Source organism: Scomber scombrus, chromosome 19 (genome assembly GCF_963691925.1).
Source record: "Scomber scombrus chromosome 19, fScoSco1.1, whole genome shotgun sequence".
Taxonomy (NCBI): Eukaryota; Metazoa; Chordata; class Actinopteri; order Scombriformes; family Scombridae; genus Scomber; species Scomber scombrus.
This window is the reverse complement of record NC_084988.1, coordinates 20040624-20061769: the sequence shown is the minus strand read 5'-3', so window position 1 is coordinate 20061769 and position 21146 is coordinate 20040624. Positions and strand designations below refer to the sequence as shown.

The 21146-nt window shown below is 39.7% G+C and overlaps 1 protein-coding gene across 1 annotated transcript in view; it reads left to right on the top strand.

Annotated features, from left to right (window-relative positions):
- Positions 1 to 21146, top strand: part of sntg2 (syntrophin, gamma 2) — an 81313-nt gene that overhangs the window by 46249 nt on the left and 13918 nt on the right. Inside the window, exons 10-14 of the mRNA XM_062440682.1 lie at positions 3827 to 3956; positions 5891 to 5929; positions 7638 to 7754; positions 12671 to 12742; positions 13050 to 13259. Coding sequence (XP_062296666.1) covers positions 3827 to 3956; positions 5891 to 5929; positions 7638 to 7754; positions 12671 to 12742; positions 13050 to 13259 — 568 coding nt within the window. The remainder of the gene's footprint in view (positions 1 to 3826; positions 3957 to 5890; positions 5930 to 7637; positions 7755 to 12670; positions 12743 to 13049; positions 13260 to 21146) is intronic.

Here is a 21146-nt window from a genome sequence, read left to right as displayed (position 1 = left end):
TTTAATAATTGATTAGGTGAAATTGTGCGCTTTGTCATTAAATCACCCCTGAGTGCGGTGGTTGTTTATTGTTATTATTATGGCTTGTTATTGTCCATTTTAAGTATTTAGGTTACTTTAGTTATTTAAATTAACATGGGTTATCTCATTATGTGATTAATTAAATGTGTGTCTATGTGCGTGTGGGCACAGGGAGAGGAGGGGGGCGTGTGTGTGTGAGTGGGGTGTTCAGGAGCGTGGGGGGTTCAAGGTGACGGACTCACGTCTCGTCACACAAGAACAGGATGCAGATACGGGGGACCGTTTCCGCTGGGCAAAATGGCGCAAGGGCACCCACTCGTGGTCAAAGCTCCAAAACACACCCGCTCAGAAGCAAAACACGTGGCGAATGAATGAGGCTAGGATGTAGCTTAGCTTTTATTATATGTTGCCTCACCAACACCTGAGTGGTGTGGGATGTGAATATGTACACAATAGGGGTGTCACGATTCTCCAAATCCTTAATTCGATTTTATTTCAATTTTAAGGTCACGATTCGATTCGAGTCCTAGCTGTATCCTAACATTAGCATCTCTGGTGCTACAAATACCCCCATAGCGCTAATTATTGCTTTAGTGCAGACATCCCAACTCTCCCAGAGTGTCCTGCATATCGATAGCGGCTCCCTGACGTCCGCAAATTATACATATCTCCCGGAATCTGCAGCGAGCGAGCAAGAGCGCGCACTAGAGAGTGTCAGCGCGCGCACGTGTGTTTGTGTGACTATCAGTGCAGCGCATGTGAGAGCAAAGCGTCCTTATAGCTCTGTGTTGCTGCTTATTAGACCAATCACACACCCCACCGGACCGACAACCAGTTTGAGTTTGGTTGATGTGTCTCCTCTATCAGCGGTTGCCATGGCTTTAATTTACCGGCTGCAGGTTCAGGTTAGAGGACATAATGTTGACTGGCCACATTTCAACCAGGCGGGGAGTTCCGGTCCTCTGAAATGATGCCAACGCGGAAGTAACTTAAAACTGAATTCTATCAAAAGGCCACCAGGGGGCGACCGTTTTGGTGTCAAAAGATTTCCGTCTCTATACAAGTCAATGGAGAATTCACCAACCTCTCACTTGATTTATAACCTCAGTAAACCTTTTCAAAATGTGTTTATGGTCTCAATCGCTAGTTTAAAGCCTTCTTCAATGCAGTATGATGTTCATTTGTGAAATTTTGGCCTCCCTGATTTTATATTTGACGATAAAACAAGGTCTGCATAAGGGCGTGGCTACGTCGTGATTGACAGGTTGATTGGTTCACAGGTTTAGGAGGGCGCCTCTTGCTCCTCCTGATGCCCATATAAGTAGAATCCATGTTGTTTTTTTACCCGGCATGCACCGGAAATTTTCAAGATGGCACTGCCCAGATCCGAAACTATTCGCTTCCAAGCAGCAGTCCACAAACCAATGGGTGACGTCACGGATGTTACGTCCATTTTATATACAGTCTATGATTTCAAAACGTGTGTTTTTTTCCCCTCTTGACTCGCCTGCAGGACGTGACATTGGGGGCGTGGCTACATCCTTGATTCCTCCGTTGATTTCGAAGGTCGAGATCGTGAGGTTATTTCAATCGATACTCGATTTACAATCGAGATCGTGACACCCCTAGTAAACAAAGACTCAGGGAGACAAAACACAAGCTTAAGCAGCAATACAAAATAATACTAAACTAGTATTATACACACACTAATAACTGTCGCCCAGACGACAACCTCTTACTGTCCGAAGGCGAGTGGGTTTTCAAGGTCCGCTAGCGTGTGTCGGTCCGTCGGGCTAACAGCGTTGATTTTGGTTCTCTCTGGGCGGAAGAATCAACAATCTCGTGTGAATGAAACATCCACCGGCTTTTCGTGGGAATGAAATATCCACGGGCTCTTCGTGGGAATGAAACATCCTAAGGCTCTTCGTGGGACTGAAACATCCACGGGCTCTTCGTGGTAATGAAATATCCACGGGCTCTTCGTGGGAATGAAACATCCACGGGCTCTTCGTTGGAATGAAACATCCACGGGCTCTTCGTGGGAATGAATCATCCACGGTTTCAAAAACAGGGATTAATCCAGCGTTTTCTTCAACAAGCAATCATACAGTGCTAGTCGAAAGCTAACAGTGTTTCAGGATCCTTTTACTGTTACCTTTCCGTCAAACAGCTGAAATCTCCTCTCGTCCAGCGAGGTAGAGATGCTCCGGAGGTGGGGGAAGGGTCAACACGTGTTCGTACTTTCTTTCAGTCTCCCGCTTAGCGGAGGGACGAACGTCTATCCAGCGGAATGAACGATGAACGACATTGTTTACTGTGCACAACTGAGTTTTAACGGCTCGGGTGACATCAGCGGCTGGAAGTGACGTCAGGTGCCTCACAGCCAATCAGGGAAGAGAATTCTGGGAATTTGAGTTCAGCCTGACTCTACCTTAGATTAATTAGCTGCGCAGTACTTGGTAGCCTTGTCTGCCTAAATGAAAAAAACCTAGTAGGCTATTTGCAGTATATTAAATTGTTTTTGACCTAATTATTTTGCACTGAAATGACACACTCAAGTCTGTCGGCTCTGACAGCATTGCATCACGTGCACCTGTGCAATATCATAGCCTATGATTTCCGAAAATAGTACTATGTCAACTAGTGATATCAGCACAAGAATTGTTGAGGAACTAAAACATTGAAATATGCCAATTCTGATATGTTCATATAGCCTACTTAAAACAGATGGGGCAACATAAAGCAGACAAGTTAGCTTACCGTTTTTAGGTGATATGCCATGTTCAAACATCCCAACCTGCAGAAAGTCATTTCAGGGAGATCCATTCCGAGGGGGGGGGGTTACACTAGGTGTCTGTCCGGGGGCGGGGGGTGCGGTCAGTGTAATAAGCGGCAACACAGAGTTATAAGGACGCTTTGCTCTCACACACGCTGCATTTATAGTCACACAAACACACACGCGCGTGCGCTGTCACTCTTTGGTGCGCGCTCTTGGTCATTCACTCCAGATTCCGGGAGAATACGTCTCATTTGCGTGCGTCCGTTATCTATTTTTGTAAAATGCTGCCACACTGCCGATGTCTTTGACATGGTAGAGGAGGACTGACTGTAAATTAGACGCAAGAACGCAATTAAGTAAATATTCAGCAAACCACCAGGCCAAGGCCTTCTAGTACTTTATTCAATCTGTCTCCAGTGGGTTGGGCTAATCCAAAAAAAGTGAAAACAAGGGGGGTGTTCTGAAGACAGACTGTTACCTGTGAAACAGGGGTGCTCTGAAAACATCCCCATTAGCAATTAGTGCTTTCCACCTGATGAAATTAACACAGCAAAAAATCGACCAATCAGAATTTTGGTCGAGCCAGAACGTATCGACCAATAAATCGACTAGTCGACTGGGAGATTACATCCCTAATTGGTTAACTATGGCCTTAAGGCCCCACATCCCCACAGTAAAGTCCAGGCCCAACAGTACTGATGGTCATGCAAAGTGATACACGGGAACCATACGAAAACCAAATCGCAGTTGATGATTAAACAAACTCATTTTTTGACTGTACACTTTGTGAAAACAATGCCTTTGAATGGTACATTTTAGTACATTTAGTAATAGAAATACGGTAGCCAGCTGCACGGGTAAATTTTACCCGTTGGCGGTTTTAGGTATACAGGGAGTCCTTGTTGGTTCTAGTCTTAAGTAACTTGACAAGCAGAAGTAAGGAGCTGCTCCAGCTTCGCTTTGTGTGATATGCTTTCAAATCTTCTTGAGCACTTCTGTCTAATTTTGACCTCTATGTTCCTCCAGGTCCAACTGTTTTGAAGTCTTTGCCTTGGATGGAGCCAGCACCAATATTCTTCAATTTTGCACTGCAGCAGAAAGCACAGACTGGCTCCAAGCAATATCTACAAATATCAATGACTTGACACTAGAGAATGTAAGTCCATGTCTAAATATGAGAGGCTCATCCCCATGAGTCTTCATTTAAAATGAATACAAAGAGAGAAACTGTAATTTTTGCATATATGTAATAATTTAAAAATGTGAGAAAATCCAGTAACTTAAAAGGGCATAATTTAAGTAGTATTACATAACTAGGTCACTGCCTAGCAGCATTTTAAAATATGATTCCTTACATGATTGTTTACGATTGTTATTTAAAGTAATCTCAAGGGGCAGATTTTAAATTTACAATCAATAAAAAATGTAGCCCGTTTTTTCCCCCTTTTAACAACTTGTGATTTAATTGATAGCACCAACTTAATAGGAAACACAATTAAACATGTTTTAAAGATGTTTTGCCCACAGTGGTTACATGTATTTTTCCTCTTTTAATTTTTTCGGGGCTACACAGACTACAGTGTAACATGGTTTTAATAGGCCCTTCCTGACAAGCACTCATTGAGTGGCTCAGTGGCACCTCTCCCCCTCTGCTGACAAAAAGAGGCTCTCTCATACCTAATTAATGACTGCTAAGTAGTCATTCGACATGTGCACTTCTCTCTCTCATTTCCTCCTATTTCACTTTGATTATCACACTGATGATGTGATGCATTTTTGGTAAGGATGCAGACGCACCCATGCTCGTCGATTGCACAGCTGCCTTTTTTAAAAAGTGTGATTAATTCATGCTTGCATCACGTAATTAGGGACATGGAGTGTGATTGCTAAATGGCCAATCAGGATGTAATTGTGTGCCTGCTTTAAGAGAGCGGAACTTTTGTTTTAATGACCTACAATCTTTAAATAGACTCTGTGACACCCTTGGGGTCCCTCATGTGTTTTTCATCTGGATGACTGTCATCTGACATGATGAAGAATTATGTGATGCTACTTGGGTTGTTTGATGTTCTTTTGAAAAGGCATAAGCAAAAAGAATAGTACTGGTCGTTAAGGAATCCAGGTGATTCAAGGTTTCTATTTGTACCTAAATTGTAATAAGTTAGGAGGAACCACCATTCTGTGCACTCAATATCAAAATGTTTTACAATGGTTTGTACATTTTTTTCTAGCTGAGCAATTATTCGTTCGAGAGAAACTTGTACACATTTTTTTTCCAAGACATACATTAGAAGTGGTTAAAAAAAAAGTACTAGTTTCACTGATTTTTACAGGTTTTTAACCAAAAGTTTAATAGTTTTGGAACATCCTGCTGCCAGAATATATTCTCTTAACCCTTCAAATTCTCAGTAATTTTTAAAACAATGCATCACTGATTTTGGACAGTGGCAGACGAAAGCAGACTTCTAAATTCTAGCCAGCAATCATTGATTTTGCCAGCAGACATTACAACTGCTGCTGACTGATTTGATCAGCTGTAGCTACCTAATTGAGATACATAGCTAATAAAAGGTAGATTCTTGAGAAAGATTGTTGATATTTGAACTAAAGTCCCAAAGAAATACACCCGTCCTTTCATGCTTCTTCATAAACTCTGCCCCCAAATTCATGGAAGCGCATTGCCAAGGGAACGACCAAAAGAGAAATATGGCAGAATTCAGAGCTACGTGTCAACTGTAGAGTCACTTCAGTTCTTCTCACACATTATTATGAGTGAATAAATGTTTGATTTCACGTGAGTCTGTCCACACTTTCTGCCTCTCTGCGGCCTCCACACTTCTCACTCGACCTGCGTTAAGGTTCAAAAAATTTGACAGAACATTAAACATTCTTCTATCTGTATCTGCTATGCTTCTTAGACTTACCTGCAGACTTGGTCCAGGAGCAGCAATGGTTTACATTTGGTGTGATGTTGTGTGTGTTATTACTATCTCAACAATCTCATTCACAGTTGTTTTAAGGATCAATGTATATTTTGTAATGATTTTTGTAATTGAATATTTGATTGTTTTCTTTTTATTTCTCTCATAGATAAAGATAATCAATAAGTACTGCTCTTCGGATGATCAGGTATGGCAACTCTGGCCTAACTCAACAACATACCAGTACAATATATTTTTTTCAAAGCAGATTTTTGTGGCAGTTTTGTAATTCCACTCTGACAAAGAAGAACAAGACAAAAATCTCTTGCAGTATTGTCACACTTTTTTAATGCTCAGCGCATGGTACACAGAACAAAGTTAGTTTGTGGTGTGCACACAGATAAAAAATGTTCACACCATCATACATTGGAACTTTTCCCTCTTGTCAAGGCTGCTTCTCTATCTAAGGTACTGTGGCAATCTTGCCACCCTCTGATACATCATTTTAACCATGGCCTTTCTAAAGAGTGAGCACATTCTCTGCTCACATTTCCAAAGACCAAGATATCTTTTGTCACTCCATGAACCTAAAGTTGTCTCAATTCTTCTCAATGATCCAAGTGGAAATTAACATGATTACATGTGCAGTAAATGTATTCAGATGTGCAATAAACATATTCACAATTTATTATACATATAGTATGTGTAATTTTCCTTACAAGTTGCATAATTGCAACAAACACAATAGTCTGATATCACTGCAGATAGTTATAGAGAAGTACCCTAGATTCTCACTATATCATTTAAAATTAGTGGTGTAATGTCTCACTATGGCATGGATTGACATTTAACATTTAATATGATACAGATATCCATGGTGTCCAGACAATGAATACTGATGCTATTTGGTGATCCACCGCCTTTTTATCTAGCGGTATCATCAGGTCAAAATGTATTTTGTCCAATAGCCTACTTTGGTTTATGATCAGATACCAGAACATTCCCAACAGCCTCAACTGTATTTTGTATTTAGTGTATTTAGTGCAAATGTTATCATGCAAACATTTTAAACTAATATGGTGGACATTATCGACATTATACCTGAGAAACATAAACATGGTAGCGTTGTCATTGTGCGCATGTTAGCATGCTGATGTTAGCATGTTAGCTCAAAACACAGCTGTGCCAAAGTACAGCTTTACAGGGCAACTAGCATGGCTGTAGACTCTTGATAACATTGTCCCCATTAGGAGCTATCATGGACATATGCTGGTTTAGAAGTAGTTTTCAAATTGCTTCCCATGGAGATGTCTTTACAAGCTAGCTTCCAACTCCTCTGTAGGAAATGGTAAAGAGGTGTACAGAATTGCGTCATCAGCATACAACTGCAGCTGCTGTAGCAGCCCTGGACTATATGGTAATAACAAAATAAATAGTTATTCATGCCGATGAAACACTTCATTGGCATTTATCACTGAGACGACCATAGTTGTGTCATGCTTTTAATCAGTTTGAGTAAAATTTCATTCATACTCTAGGTGAGATGGTATTTTCAGAAAGAAATCAAGACAAGCATGCAGCCATTGATACATTGTTAATCGCAAGATGTAGGAGTGAATGTAGCAGATGAAGCAGTATAGTACATACAGCATTGATATGCTGCTTAGAGGAAAGCAGAGAAACTTCCCAAGTCAATCTAGGGTAGATCAAAGCTAAATTGTTGCATTGCAGCTGAGACTGCAGCACCACTACAGTGGGGTATCTTTTAAGTGTATCTTTTGGAAGCTGCCTCACTGCAGCTCTTGTTTAATGCATTTTCTCTGACAGTGCACTTTTTTAAGTACAGATTTCTATTGTGTATTATTCTCACAATTTTAAATGGTAAAATAGTGTTAATCTCACCTTTTCATCTGCAGATTGTTCACATGGGCTGGGCAAGTGAAAGCACTGAGGGCAACGCTGCTGGTCGAACTTCAGCATTCAAGTTTCTGGCACTGAGAGGACCATATTTTTATATCTTCAGAAGTCCCCCGGTAATTAATATTTGATCATTTTCTTTTTACATTTGTCCTGTATGATTTGGGGTCAGTGAAAGTGAGTGAGTTTAGTGCTGTGGCATAAGTCTGAGTGAGATCTTTATCTTTGAAACAAACAATATGAAATGATTTTGTCCAAAATCTGATGGCTGTCACACCCAAAAAACAGGTGCATGATGATTACCCTGGATTCTGCTCAGCATAAGAATGTGTTCAACGGCTTTTTGAATTTGTTTTTGCTCACTGATCTGCAATTGTGCCACACTGTGCTGCGTGGTTTGTGTTTTTTGAAAGAGGTTGGCAGCATCTCTAAAATACTGTATGCTTCAGTTATAATTGAATAAGCGAAGACAAGCATGCTGTAGCTGGTGATGAATTTGTATTTGTTGTATTTATGTCTAACTGTTAGGTGTTAGTGTAACAAGATATGTACTAGAAAGATACATATTTTTTTACAGTTAGGATGTGCTTAAGCCAGATTTGACTTTCACCATGTCTGAGGTTAAAGTATGAAATCAAGGATGAATCTTCTGTGATGTTGGGCCTCAAAGCTGCAATAATTATTTCAGCTAGCACTAAATTTAGACTGAAAAGCTGCAAAAATATTATATATTTAATATAGCATTACCTTACATTGTAACTGTAGCTATAATCAAACACATGCATTCTTCCCTTGTTGACATTAAAAATGGTATTCCTCACCATGACAATACTGATACAATACAGCAGGTGAAAGATGCAGCTTATTGGCATCATCAAAGCATGCATCCTCACAGTAATTAATGCCCTCAAGGATATTATAGTCTTCATAAAATGGATACAACACATGTAGAATACATTTTATTTGTTCTTTTAATGAGCTTAATTAGCTTGTGTAGGCTTATGCCAGTACTTTTTTTTGGATTATAGCTTCTGATGCCTTGCTTCTGTGCCAGGTGTGGAAAAGCCTGCAGGTTTTGCACAATAACATCTCAACTGACACTGAAATTCTTTTAAGGTTTAGTTTTGTCAGGAGACTTCTGAGACAGTATGTTACCTACAATATATCTATTCTATAATAAACATTGATCCAACAGATGAAATGTACATTGAAAATGAGACTTTATTGCATATTTTTTAAAGGTTTCCTCTATCCTCTTATCTGAGATAAATCAGAACACTAGCAATTTGATGGTATGTAATACAGTTCCAGTTTCAGCTCAATATGTTCCTGCCTGACTACAAGGAGTAGTAAACAAAGGATGTAGCCTTTTGTTCTGTTTGTCTGTGATATGACATAAGCTCTATTTTCCCATTAGTATAAAAAACACTACAGACCAAAATGTGCCTCTTTCATCTTCTCTGTTTTGCAAGTGTTTTTGCAGGTCAGTCACATTCACTCTGTGGACACACTCATTTGCAGTGCCAGGGTGGGGTGTGCACATAATGACTTGTTCAGTCTATCTTTTAGAGAAGGCCTGCCTTAGAGGGGTTTCGGTTAATTTTGCTTTTAATAGACTGACACCCATTAACTGGTAACTACCTGGTTAGTTTGTAAGAAAAGTTATGTTGTAGCTTTTGTTTGTGAGAGCTGTCCAGCAGTCAGTGGACAGAGCTTGTTTGTCTACCCTGGCCAGCTTGACTTTTAGTTTATCTTCCTTCACAACAATAGTATCGGCTGTTAATGGATCCCTAGTTGACATCCCTAGTTGGAAGGCTTTTGTCACCAACCCTCTCTTCTCATTTAGACTTTATAAACTTTAATAATTGGAGGAATTCACTATCTGAATGGTTTAATGTGCCTTCCAGTTCAGCATCTTCTTTGGCCTCCCTACCTGTCAAATCAGAGAATTGCACAATGATGATGAAAATGATAGGTATATATATATTTCAGACTCACCATGTCACCATGATTCAGGCTTAAGAGCCACCCCCTAAGTAGACTCTTAGCCCAGGCAGAATAGCTTGATAGCGTAAGATGGAGCTCACAGGGTCTCTCCACACTAATGTTAACACTTTGCACACACTAGGGCTCCATGATCGGCCAGACAAAAAGTAATTTTTTTTTTGGTTGTTTTCTGCCACCCGTTCCCATTGACATGCCACTGACAACAGCCTCTTTAGAGAAGATAAAATTGCTTCATCAAACCAGGATAATGCCCTTGACGTAGGTGAACATCAGTTGTGTGTCTGCTAGAAACTAGTGCATTGCATCCTGAGTTCTGTCTCCTGCAGTCTGCTAGAGTCTCTAGTAGTGGATCATAGATGAGCTCCTCTTGTGTAGCGTATTTTACGGTTGTCTGAATGACAATTCCCACATCACTGCTGTGTGTAAGATTACAGATGGTCACTCCAGTTGTTTGTTGTCTTGGCAGGGACAAGAGTCTGGTCTTGTTTAAGAACAGACTCTCAAACTGGGTTTGTGGAGGCAGTGGGCTGTCTTTCATTCTAGTAGGGGCATGACTACAGCACAGGGAGAACTGTTACTGCTGGAGATTTGTCTAACAGTAACTGCATTTTCCCTCAGTTAACAATGTTCTGTTAAAAAAGTTTAACCCGTATTCAAAACATAAAGTAACGTGCATATTCACAAAGGATGTAATCTGCTTTATAAATACTGTCTTTTCTAAACCATCATCAACCTTCTACAAAGGTCTAACATAGGGGGAACGGCCTTAATTAACCAAATATGGTTAGAGAAAGTTCCCTAAATGCTGCAGGAAATATAAGTGGTGTCTCCTTTAGGGTTAAATGAAAAATACCTTTTTGTGCCTTTTAGTTGTGGTTTAGCAAAAAAGATTTAAAAAAAAAAAATAAAAAACTTCAGCCTGGCAGTCGATAAGGGAGGCAGTATTCCTTACCTGATATAGACCAGTCACTTGGGACCAACGAATCAGTTTGACAAAGTGTTAGTGACAGAAGTCATCAGCCATACTTTTAACAGATAACATTAAACAGAATGGATTTGTTGCAGAGTGACTGGAGTCACGATTCAACAAACTGAAGGCATTATGCAGCTGGTGGGTTGTGAAATGCCAGACCTTTCCTCCGGCTTTTGTTGAAATATGGCAGTAGCCAATATCCCTTAGGTAGAGAAGACTTGTGTATTCACCAGAATTGACGCATGTGGCTTAATGACACACACCTCGGTAAACAAAAATGACTGAGTTGGTCTCAGTTAAGAAGTTAGTGTGTGTGCTTGCTGCTTATGCTGTAAGCTTCTATCACAGCCTTTTATTTGAACCTTCTGAGACTTTAAGGTAGAGCAAGGTTTATCTTGTTCAGATTTTTACTATGAAAATGTTACAGTAAAGTTTCTACTAGAGCCGCAAAGATTAGTCAATTAATCAATTAACTATTTTGATAATTAAGTTATAATTTTTTGTCTTTTTTATGTCAAATTTCTCTGATTCCAGCTTCATAACTGTGAACTTTTTCTTGCTTCTTTAGTCTTGGATGCTAGAAGGTGAAAATCTTTGGGTTGTGGACTATTGTTTGAGACAAAACGAGACATTTCAAGTTGTATCGTTGACTTTGGAAAATGGGGATGAACTTTTGACATTTCATAGAACAAACTACTAATCAAGAAAATTATTGACAGGTTAATCAAGTACAAAAAAAAAAATACTTGCAGGTTTTGTTACTATAAAGACTGGCCATGTTTACATGCATACAGAAACATTTAAATAAGAGCAATTGCTTGTTCCATTTACATGTGCACCTCTAAGAGGGCTACCTCTTCAGCATCCCTCCATAAAGACTAGGCTACAGAAAGCTCACATTCCAATGTCCCCTTCAGGGTTAGTGCAATCTGCCATCAAGTATGTGTTTTATTGGTATTTCCAAAAATGTGAAACGTGTTCCTGAGGTTTACCAACCATGTTCTACAGTGAGTTTCTACTACAGCACTCACACTTGAAGTTAAACCTTCAGTATTTCAGCAAAGATGAACGATGATTTAGCATCAACAGCGGTTGTTAGCACAGAAACGAACTATAGCTTCCTCTAAAGTGTGTTGTACATGTATGTAATTGTAACTTGGCTTCTTTCATATCCATCATTTCCATTGTGTCTGCCATTGTCATCTTCTAATGACATTGCTCTGCTTTTTTAGCTGTAATCTCATTCCCTCCTCTGTCCTGCTGTTTTTACAGCCATGTCTGAACTATCTGGAGTCACTCAGCTCGCCCACTAACTCACGTCATAGGCCCCAGCAGGATAAACTCAATACTAAAAATGAATAGCTCTGTATATCTATTCTATCTCCCAGTAAGATGTGACAGTGAGCCAGCATGCACAATTCAAACATTCATTTTATTATTTAAACCTGTGATTTTCCTGCTGTGAGATGTCCAGATGGCCTTTATGGTCAAGCTGGTGATCTTTTATCTATGATGGTCTATGATTGTAGCAGTGCTTGTTAAAGGCAGCTAAAAGAAAGAGCCTTTAAATAAACAACGATATTACACAGTTTCACCAACCCTGACAAAAGAAACTTGACTAGGATTATGCTCCAGGGCTGGATTCTTAGTAATTAACATTAGTATATATTTAAAAGTGATTTATGATTTAGGGTTTCTCACTTCTGAAACAAAATCTGGAAGAAGTCTCTCTAAAGTAAAAACAAATTGATGGGTGATCTTCAATTTAATGTGTCTGCCCTTGAGCCATGATCCTGTACATGCCCTGTTTGTTGTGTTACTCTGAGACTGTACACCATGTATACTTGTTACACTACTGGAATGTAACAAAATGGCAAATCTGTTTTGTTCAGATACTGGCAGTTATCCAGGTATTCACTAAACTTCCTGTGTAACATTCATTTGCATTCAGTATTTGGATATGGATGTGCTGCTAACAAGTGCAAAATAAAAAGAAAATTGTTTTGATGCTCGCTGCTTGCTCTTCGTCTCACCTTGATGTTTATTTCTCAGATCAGTGCCGCTGACTGGGGACAAGCTGAAACAACATATAACCTCTATGAGGTTCTTTTCAAGGTTCACAAGGTATGTTAAGAGCAGGGTGCTGTGATGTGCATGAGGGCTGTTAGAATTTGTTATCACTGCAGTTTTCAACTCAGTATAGATGGCTGCCTTTTGTAGCAGATAAAGCCGTGTTGCTGTGAGCCTACTAAACAAGGCTTTCTTGGCCTTGGGTGATATTCCTCATCCACAAACCAGATGGGATAGACTTTCATATAAATGGAGAATTAAGAAATGTACTCTATATTTCACTCACTAAATGAAGCACTAAAAATGAAGAGACAGCAAAACCTATTTCCCAAGATGTAATACTTAAAATGTTGTGTTACAGCTGTGGATGGCAGAGGACTGCTGGCTCCAGGCAAGGCTCTACTTAGGGCTGGAGCATTCACCTGAGCAGCAGGACAATGACTCTCTGTGCTTCAGTATTCTGGTCGGCCACGGCCAGAGTCATACCTTCAGGGTAGAGCTGGCCACTGACCTTGCGATCTGGGAGAAGTCATTCCAAACAGCTGTTTTCTTGGAAGTGCAGCGAATACGAGTGAGTATTTTCACATGTGATATGTTACTGAAGTAAAACTTTCTGGGTTCCACTCTGATTAAGTGGCTTTGTAAAGCAGAATAACATTTCACAACACCCTTTCCCAACCTTAAAGACGCCAAATGTGGCATTTAATGTCGGTTGCAATGGAGACCATAATCCTCATCTCCCTATCTAAAGCTGCATTGTGTGCCTTTGTTTTTTAGAGTCTGGTAGTAGATTAATCAGCATCAACAGCTCGAGATAATAGCTAATGTGCATTCTCTGCTGAATGCAAAGGCTGACAGTCTCAATAAAGAAAAAACTAAAAGCAGAGCAGTATAAGGTTATAAGTTCTTGTATATAATTGCATTAAGATGTACTGTAAGTGTTCTTATTATTGTGTCCAATCCTGCACACATTGGTTTAGTTGATATAAAATGTGTCATCCAAGTGATCCCCCAATAGCTGCTGCACAAGGGTCCATATAAAAAAATACACATACGTACAGTAGTCACAATACAATTCAATACTACTCGCACACAACTCACAGTTAAATAATGACAATAAAATGCAACACCCAACAGCTACACTCATTTAAACATTTACTTATCCGATGATGATGACATGATATCCATATGATACTTACAGTGTAACATTTGGTACAACATTAAATACAGCACAAGAAAGCATAGACAAGCGCGCCGAAAATAATTAGTACTATAATATAAAGAAAAACTATCATAATAATAATAATGACTAAAAAGCAAAAGTGGTTTAACAAAATCTAAAGTCTCTTTCCTGAGGATGGTTTTGAATATTTTAAAACTGGACACTTTTTAAATAATCTGTCAAGGGATTGAATTACTCTTGCTCAATATAAGCTGATATATGATTTTTTTTCTATACATACTTAAAGGTCTGTTTTTGTACAAAATGTATGGGGTCTTTATTGTTATTGTTTCTGATAAACACAAGTAATTGCTGCAGTAATTTCACCAGTAAACCATGAGAGACCTCCCGTGAAAAATCATGTGATCTGCTCTTCTTTAAATTGCCCAAAAACTGCTGAGTAGAATGTAACAAGGATAAAAGACAAGGACTAATTCACTCATTTTACTGTATCTTGTGTCAAATATTTGTAATAATACAATACAATTCTATTGGTTTTAGCCGCGTCTAAAACAATTTTATTATTAGTGCCACGGGTGCTACGCCCCGAGGCACTCCCCTCTGCAGTATTACTGCTGAGGGGAGTGCCTCGGAGCGAAGCCCCGAGGCATCTCTTATTCTTCACCATACTTATTAATTAGTGCCACGGGTGCTACGCTCCGAGGCATCTATTAATCTTCGCCATACTTATTATTAGTGCCACGGGTGCTACGCTCCGAGGCACTCCCCTCAGCAGTAATACTGCAGAGGGGAGTGCCTCGGGGCGAAGCCCCGAGGCATCTCTTAATATTGCTCAAACTTATTATTCTTATTCTTCCGCCAAATTTCGGCGCGTAACTCCTCCCACAGCTTTGAGAAAACCCCGACAATATATACATCAAAATGTGCGGCTCGATCGGGAGATGGGTGCTATTATTCAGAATGTCCAGAATCCAATTTTTCCCAGAGTTATTCCCAAAATACCGGGAAATTTCTCCATTGAAAATGAATGGGAATTTTTTTTTAAAACCACAAAATTTCACCTTTTTTCAGAGTCACCTAGCTCACTCATACCTGTACGTAGAAATGTGATTCAAACTTTAAAACGGAGGAAAACTTGTGCTCTCTCCAAAACACCAAACTGTTTTTACATAACATGTAAACTTTTCAAACTATGAGCAGTCAAACGAGGAGTGGAAATCACTTTTTCTTCAAAGTTAAAGTGGAAGCGTCAGTTAGCTTGAGTGTGAGAAGCAGTAAAATATGAACTTAATTTTTATTTTTAACTCGAGCTCAAGGCCAAACCGTGAAAAGGAGACAAATAATTTTTTGTCAAAATGTAGACATAGGTGTTGGGATTCATTAAATGTGACATTGACAGGCGAGGTCTGCACAAAATTTAAACGGGGGGGCCGAGACCGGCGGCAATACCTGTCTTGCTCCCCATTGACTGTAATGTAATCGTCTGTTTTTTTTCAAAAGAATCTCACTCTGTCTTCGCACTGAGCTTACGCGCTCATTTTAAGGAGTATCTGAATAAAATAAACACTGTCAGAATCTGCCGGCTTCTGTGTCTGTCACGGTGTTTTCGGTTTTTGGACAGGAGTTACGGTTTTCTCACAGTTTGCAATTGTTCGGGACCTTGTCAGAAGCCAAATTCTGAGGCATTTTGAGAATTTTTTCCAAGCAGATTCTCAAATCACCATAGCAACCGTAGAACCTCTGCTGACCTTGACAGCCTGTTGCTGGGCGGAAACTGACCTACTTTTCTGTGATTGGCTGATTCCTGTCTGTCTATTTTGTCAGTTAACCAAGCTGGCTCTCAGCAATAGCATCCATGTTTAGGGTAGAGGTGGTGACTTTGATTAACAGTTGACACTCTGTAGGGGGCGGGGCTTCCGCGGACTCGGTGGGAACGCCCACAGCTGCCATGTTTAGGGTAGAGATAGTGACTTTGATTGACAGGTGACACTGGGTAGGGGGCGGGGCTTCAGAGAATTTGGCGGGAACGCCCACAGAGACAGAGGCGGATTTTTACACAACTTTGAAGCCTAATTTCACATATTTAGCCATTTTTTTAATCATTCACATTTGGCAGGGTGGTTAACAACACACTCTTCTGTGGCATGTCAATTCAGAACACATATTTATTCTTTCTTTACAGGGACTTTAATTAGTTTAAATAAATATTATTTATGCTTAAATATGATTAACTGGAATATTGGAATTTAAATACTGGAATATTTCCAATCAATTTCCAAGAAGAATTCCAGTCATAAAAAACTATAATAAAATCTAATCTCTTAATGATAAGATTTACTTATTAATTTCATAACAGTGATGTTCCTGTCTGTGAAAAAAATGAAGTAGACTTTAATTAATTAGTTTAAATACATATTATTTATGCTTAAATATTTTATTTATTAATTTACTTAATATTTTCAGTTATGTTAAGTTGAGAATAAAGTACATTACACCTGATACTGACTAGTAAGTTGTACTTAATACTCAAAACCAGAATATGATCAGGGTGACCTTTGAACACTGGAAATAAATCGTGTACTCGTTCCGGACGCAGTCCCGTGGCACTCAAAATTTCCCTGGAATTTTCTAGTTTGTTATTATTATTTGTACAATTTGGCTGATAAAATAACATTTTTGCAGATTAGTGGACATAAGAACTTGATTAGGACGATGGGAAACAATAAATAACCATAAAATAAGGAGACAGTGACATAAATGTAACATATCCGTTTTGTTTTAGTTCGTGTTTAGTCAAGATTTCTAATGAATAATACTGTCAGCGTAAAATGTTATTTTAGATGTTGCTTTAATCAGTACTGTCCTTCCTACCAATTTAATGCTTCAACAGTGAGAAGTGTTTTCTGTTGACACAGTATGGGTTTTTTGCTGCTTTAAATTTTGCTTATTAAGGAATTAATTGCATTTAAAATTGGAAGTTGGGCAACACTGTTTTCCATAAATGTTATTGTTACTTTAAATGCCTTTAGCTTGAATAACTTAAAGAATTAGTCCTCACCTCAATGAGCCATTAAATTGCCTCTTAAGCAAATACAGTACGTTAAAAGTGTAAGGGCGATCAACTCTTGTGGAGAGTGCATTGTTAAGCATTTCTCAGTAGCTTCTGTCTCATGTCTGTCAAGAGAGTCCGCTTCCAAACCCGACACACAAATACATAATTGGAAAACTCAACAAAGGATAAATTCAGGCTTTATTTTCCTAGTTTCTGCCATCCTCATGTCAGATTTTGTTAAAAATGTCATTACTTACTTCACTATGCTTCCGTTTACTGCCCAACACACACTTACAGGGCCAGTTGAATCATAACAACACAACAAGATATCACTCCAATACTACTCTGACTGAATACTAGATGTTCTTTAAATACAGCAGGGAAATACTTCCTTGTGATAGATACAAGTAAAATATGTGTGATTTTTTTTTAAGGCTCCGTTATGACTCACCAGGCATTATAAATGTAGGAGGTACATTACAACAAGTGTAAACATTTTAAGGAATCCACATAAGTCGACAGCCTGATGTTTTCAGTATGTAATTATATTGTTACTATCAGTTGTTCTGGAGATGAAGGTGTGAATGGAAGTAGGCCTACTGCATATTTGTCTTTACCACCAGAACACAGTAGAACAGCTGACACATATAAAATAATCCTAAATAAGGATCAAGGATATTAAATGCATATTTAACAGAGTATTATATAATAACTGACATAGTGAGAACTGTTCAGCTGCCGGCAGCTATGAAAAATGAGTAATTGCACTCTGTTTTTTGGGTTGAACTGTTGTTGCCCATGTTAAGTGTACCAAACAGGAGAGCTCTGAGAAAATTGAAGCTACAAGTAGGCTTACGGTTAAAAGGCACATTTTTGCAAATGGTTAAGTCATGTCAAGTAACCACAACATCCCTGGTTCCTTTCCAGCTGGGGACTTTTGTTTCATGTTAACTAATTTCTCTCCACTTGTCTCCTGTCTGCTTCTTCACTATTGACTGTCCAATGAAGGTAAAAATGCCAATAGAATAACCTTAAAAAAGGCAAAGTTTTAACATAATCAATCATCATAGTACTAAAAGCAGCAGAAACAAGACATACAATTGTCCTTGCACCAAGAACTGATGTAATTTAAAGGCATACTATGTAGGATTTGCCGGTGTTTGCAACAAACAAAACTATCAACATGGCTTCCAACGGCCATGAAGACTTGGATACCAGACCAGGATAAACCAAAACTATTAAAAACATTCCTGAGAGGTGGGAACATTTCTGTTTAAAGAAAAACTGGACTTCTTGTACAACAGCTATGTATGTAAAGAAAGTGGAGAGCATGGCAGTATTTCTTCTCAGTTGGAAAAAATGTACCCAAACCAACTACAACCAGATGGATGGAGTCTAGATAGTTTGGTGATCCACTACCCAGAGGACATGACCAATGAAGCACGGAAGAAGAAATACAGAAGCAATCTGCTCAGAGGTGACAGAGCAGTAATCACAGACCTGTTGTTCTTTACGGAGCACCCAAAAGCTTGGCATTCCACTCTCTGTGAGCAATATAATGAACCTACAATGACTGGCAACAATGCTTTCAACAGCTATGCACAGATACTGTATCAAAATTCAACATCAATTTCTACAACGCAGGCACAGTGATTGTTTGAGGGTCTCAGACAAAGAGTTTGAAAAAGACTTCAGCAGACAGAAGACTCTGCCTTTAACAACAGCACTCACAGTTCCATCAAATTTAAACACCCAGCCTGCAGCTATGAGAGCTGCGGCTCTTAGCAGATTCACCCTCCTAGCCTTCAGCTCCCAGCACTACTGCTCCAGCATCCCATGTCCACACAGCCTCCGGCACTTCTCCATATGCCTGCTTTAACAGCTGTCACACACCCAGTGTCAGTGCAGTGCTTTTTAGGAGTGTCTCTCCCTCCTACAAGTGGAAATAATAGAATTCAAAAAGAACAAACTGAAACAATTTCACAGCTAAAAGATGAAATGGAACTTTTTAAAGAAGAAACAAATGCTGCTGCTGGACAGTTGAGAAAAAGTATGAGCGTGCTTCATATAGTTTATGAAAATTTTAGACATGAACTATGTCAGGTGAGAAAGGATATAGAGCAGAGAGACACATTTCTTATCAATCTGGAGGAGAAGCTGCTTAGGATGGAAGCAACAGAGCAGCACCCTCAAAGTCAGATTAGAGACACAGACTCACAGACTGTCCAAGGCAGGCAGGCAAAACCACAACCAGGTCTCCATAGTCCTCCACAGATTGGCCCCAGCAGCCAGGCAGCACCACAGCCCTCCAAAAGATAACACGGCCCCTCCAGCCTTACACACAGCCCCTTGCCCAGCCAGAGTAGAGCCAATCAGGAATAGGGACCAATCAGCAGCACCCTAAAACTGCAATCCTTATTGACTCCAATGGCACATTACTGGAACACAGAAAACTTTGCCCTTGTCAGAGTGTGGGGACGTTTTTGTGCCCTCATCCTGACAAAGCCCTCCAACTCCTCTGTCATGACCACCTGGGAAACACTGACAACATCATCATCCACAAAGGAACTATCGACCCATGCCATAAGGCAGAAAGGGTGTCAGAGGCCATCATCGAGGTGGCTCATAAAAGCATACAGGGAGTTTCTTAAGGCCAACATCACCATCTCTTCACTGCTGCCACAGATTGACTTCCCCTGGGACCTGATACACAACAACATAAACACAGTGATCACTTACGAGTGTGCAATACTAAACATTGTTAACATTGTCCATCACCCCACTCTGACATATGAACCACTGTATGACCACGTCCACCTGGTCTGGGATCATGTCTAGATGTTTGCTGTGGACCTGAAAAGGACAACAGTCAACAAAGAGGCCCCCAGGCCTACAGTCCACCACAGAACCACTACAGCTCAACAATGGACGCCAGCACACACCATACTGGCCAAGGGAAAAGAGACTTCTATCAGCCCAGCCTGCCAGAGTCCAGCCAATGAGAACCCAGCCTACCATAGCCCAGCCTGCTAGAGCCCAGCCAACTGGAGCCCAAACCGTCATAACCCCACTCGCTATAATTCATGCAGGCAATGGTGCCAGACCTAGAGAACCGACATTTCGAGCAGCGTACTATGCAGAAATACAGCCTTACTGTACATGGTTTAAGCCTTGCCACCCACTTAGGATGCAGCCTACCTATGTATAGGTAGGGGGCAACCATTCCAACATCAGAGAGGTGAAACAACAACAAAAAAAATATATAGGCTGTTGCCTGCTATTTAGTTCCCAATTGTACTCTGTACTTTTTGTATTTAATCACTATTGCTTCGAATTTAAAATTAAACATACCATTGTATTTGCCATTATATATGATCCATGTTTGTAATTAATTGTTAATGAAATCTGTATCTGTTAGTTCATGGAAGATTCAGGGTCTGTACTTCTCGGCTTTTGGACGGAAAAGCAGAGAATTCATATCTATCATTAAAAATTAAGGTATTGTTGTGTTATTAGAAACATGGTGACGAGACAACATAGACACCCATTGTCCCTCAAACTATAGACAGATATTACTACCATCCCTCAAACAAAAATACATACATATGCCTCAGTAAAGATTCAGGTGGCGTTATTGTGTGGTATAAAGAGGACTTATCATCTCATCTAAAAATAATTTAAAAAGCAAGACACACATCTAGCTTAAGTCAAACAAAAATATTGCAAAATGTGATAATGATCTGTGCATATGTGTGGCTTGAACAGGATGTGAGCCTGACATAGTGGGTCCTGCTGGTAACAGCCACATCTTCAGATAGCCCTCTCTACACCTCAACACCAACACCAGCCACAGACACAGTCAAGACTATGATGTGAACAAAATGGGGAAAGAGCTATTGAATATTTGTCAGCCCTTATATGTTTAATGGCAGGGTGAAACGGGATTCTTGAGGATTCTTGGGGGACTTCAGCTCTTGAGACTAGTGTAGTCGACTACGCCATCACTGACCTGTACCCCTCCCTCATCAGTACATTCGCTGTCAGACCACAGACCTTATTATCAGATCATTGCCAGATAAATGTATGTATAAAGCCAACTGCACATAAGAAAATAACAGAAGCTGAGCCTTGTAAATTACATAAAATAAATAAGCCATATAATTGGACTCCTGATGGTGAAGTTAGATTTAAAATGTTATGACTTCACCTGAATTCACTGGTAT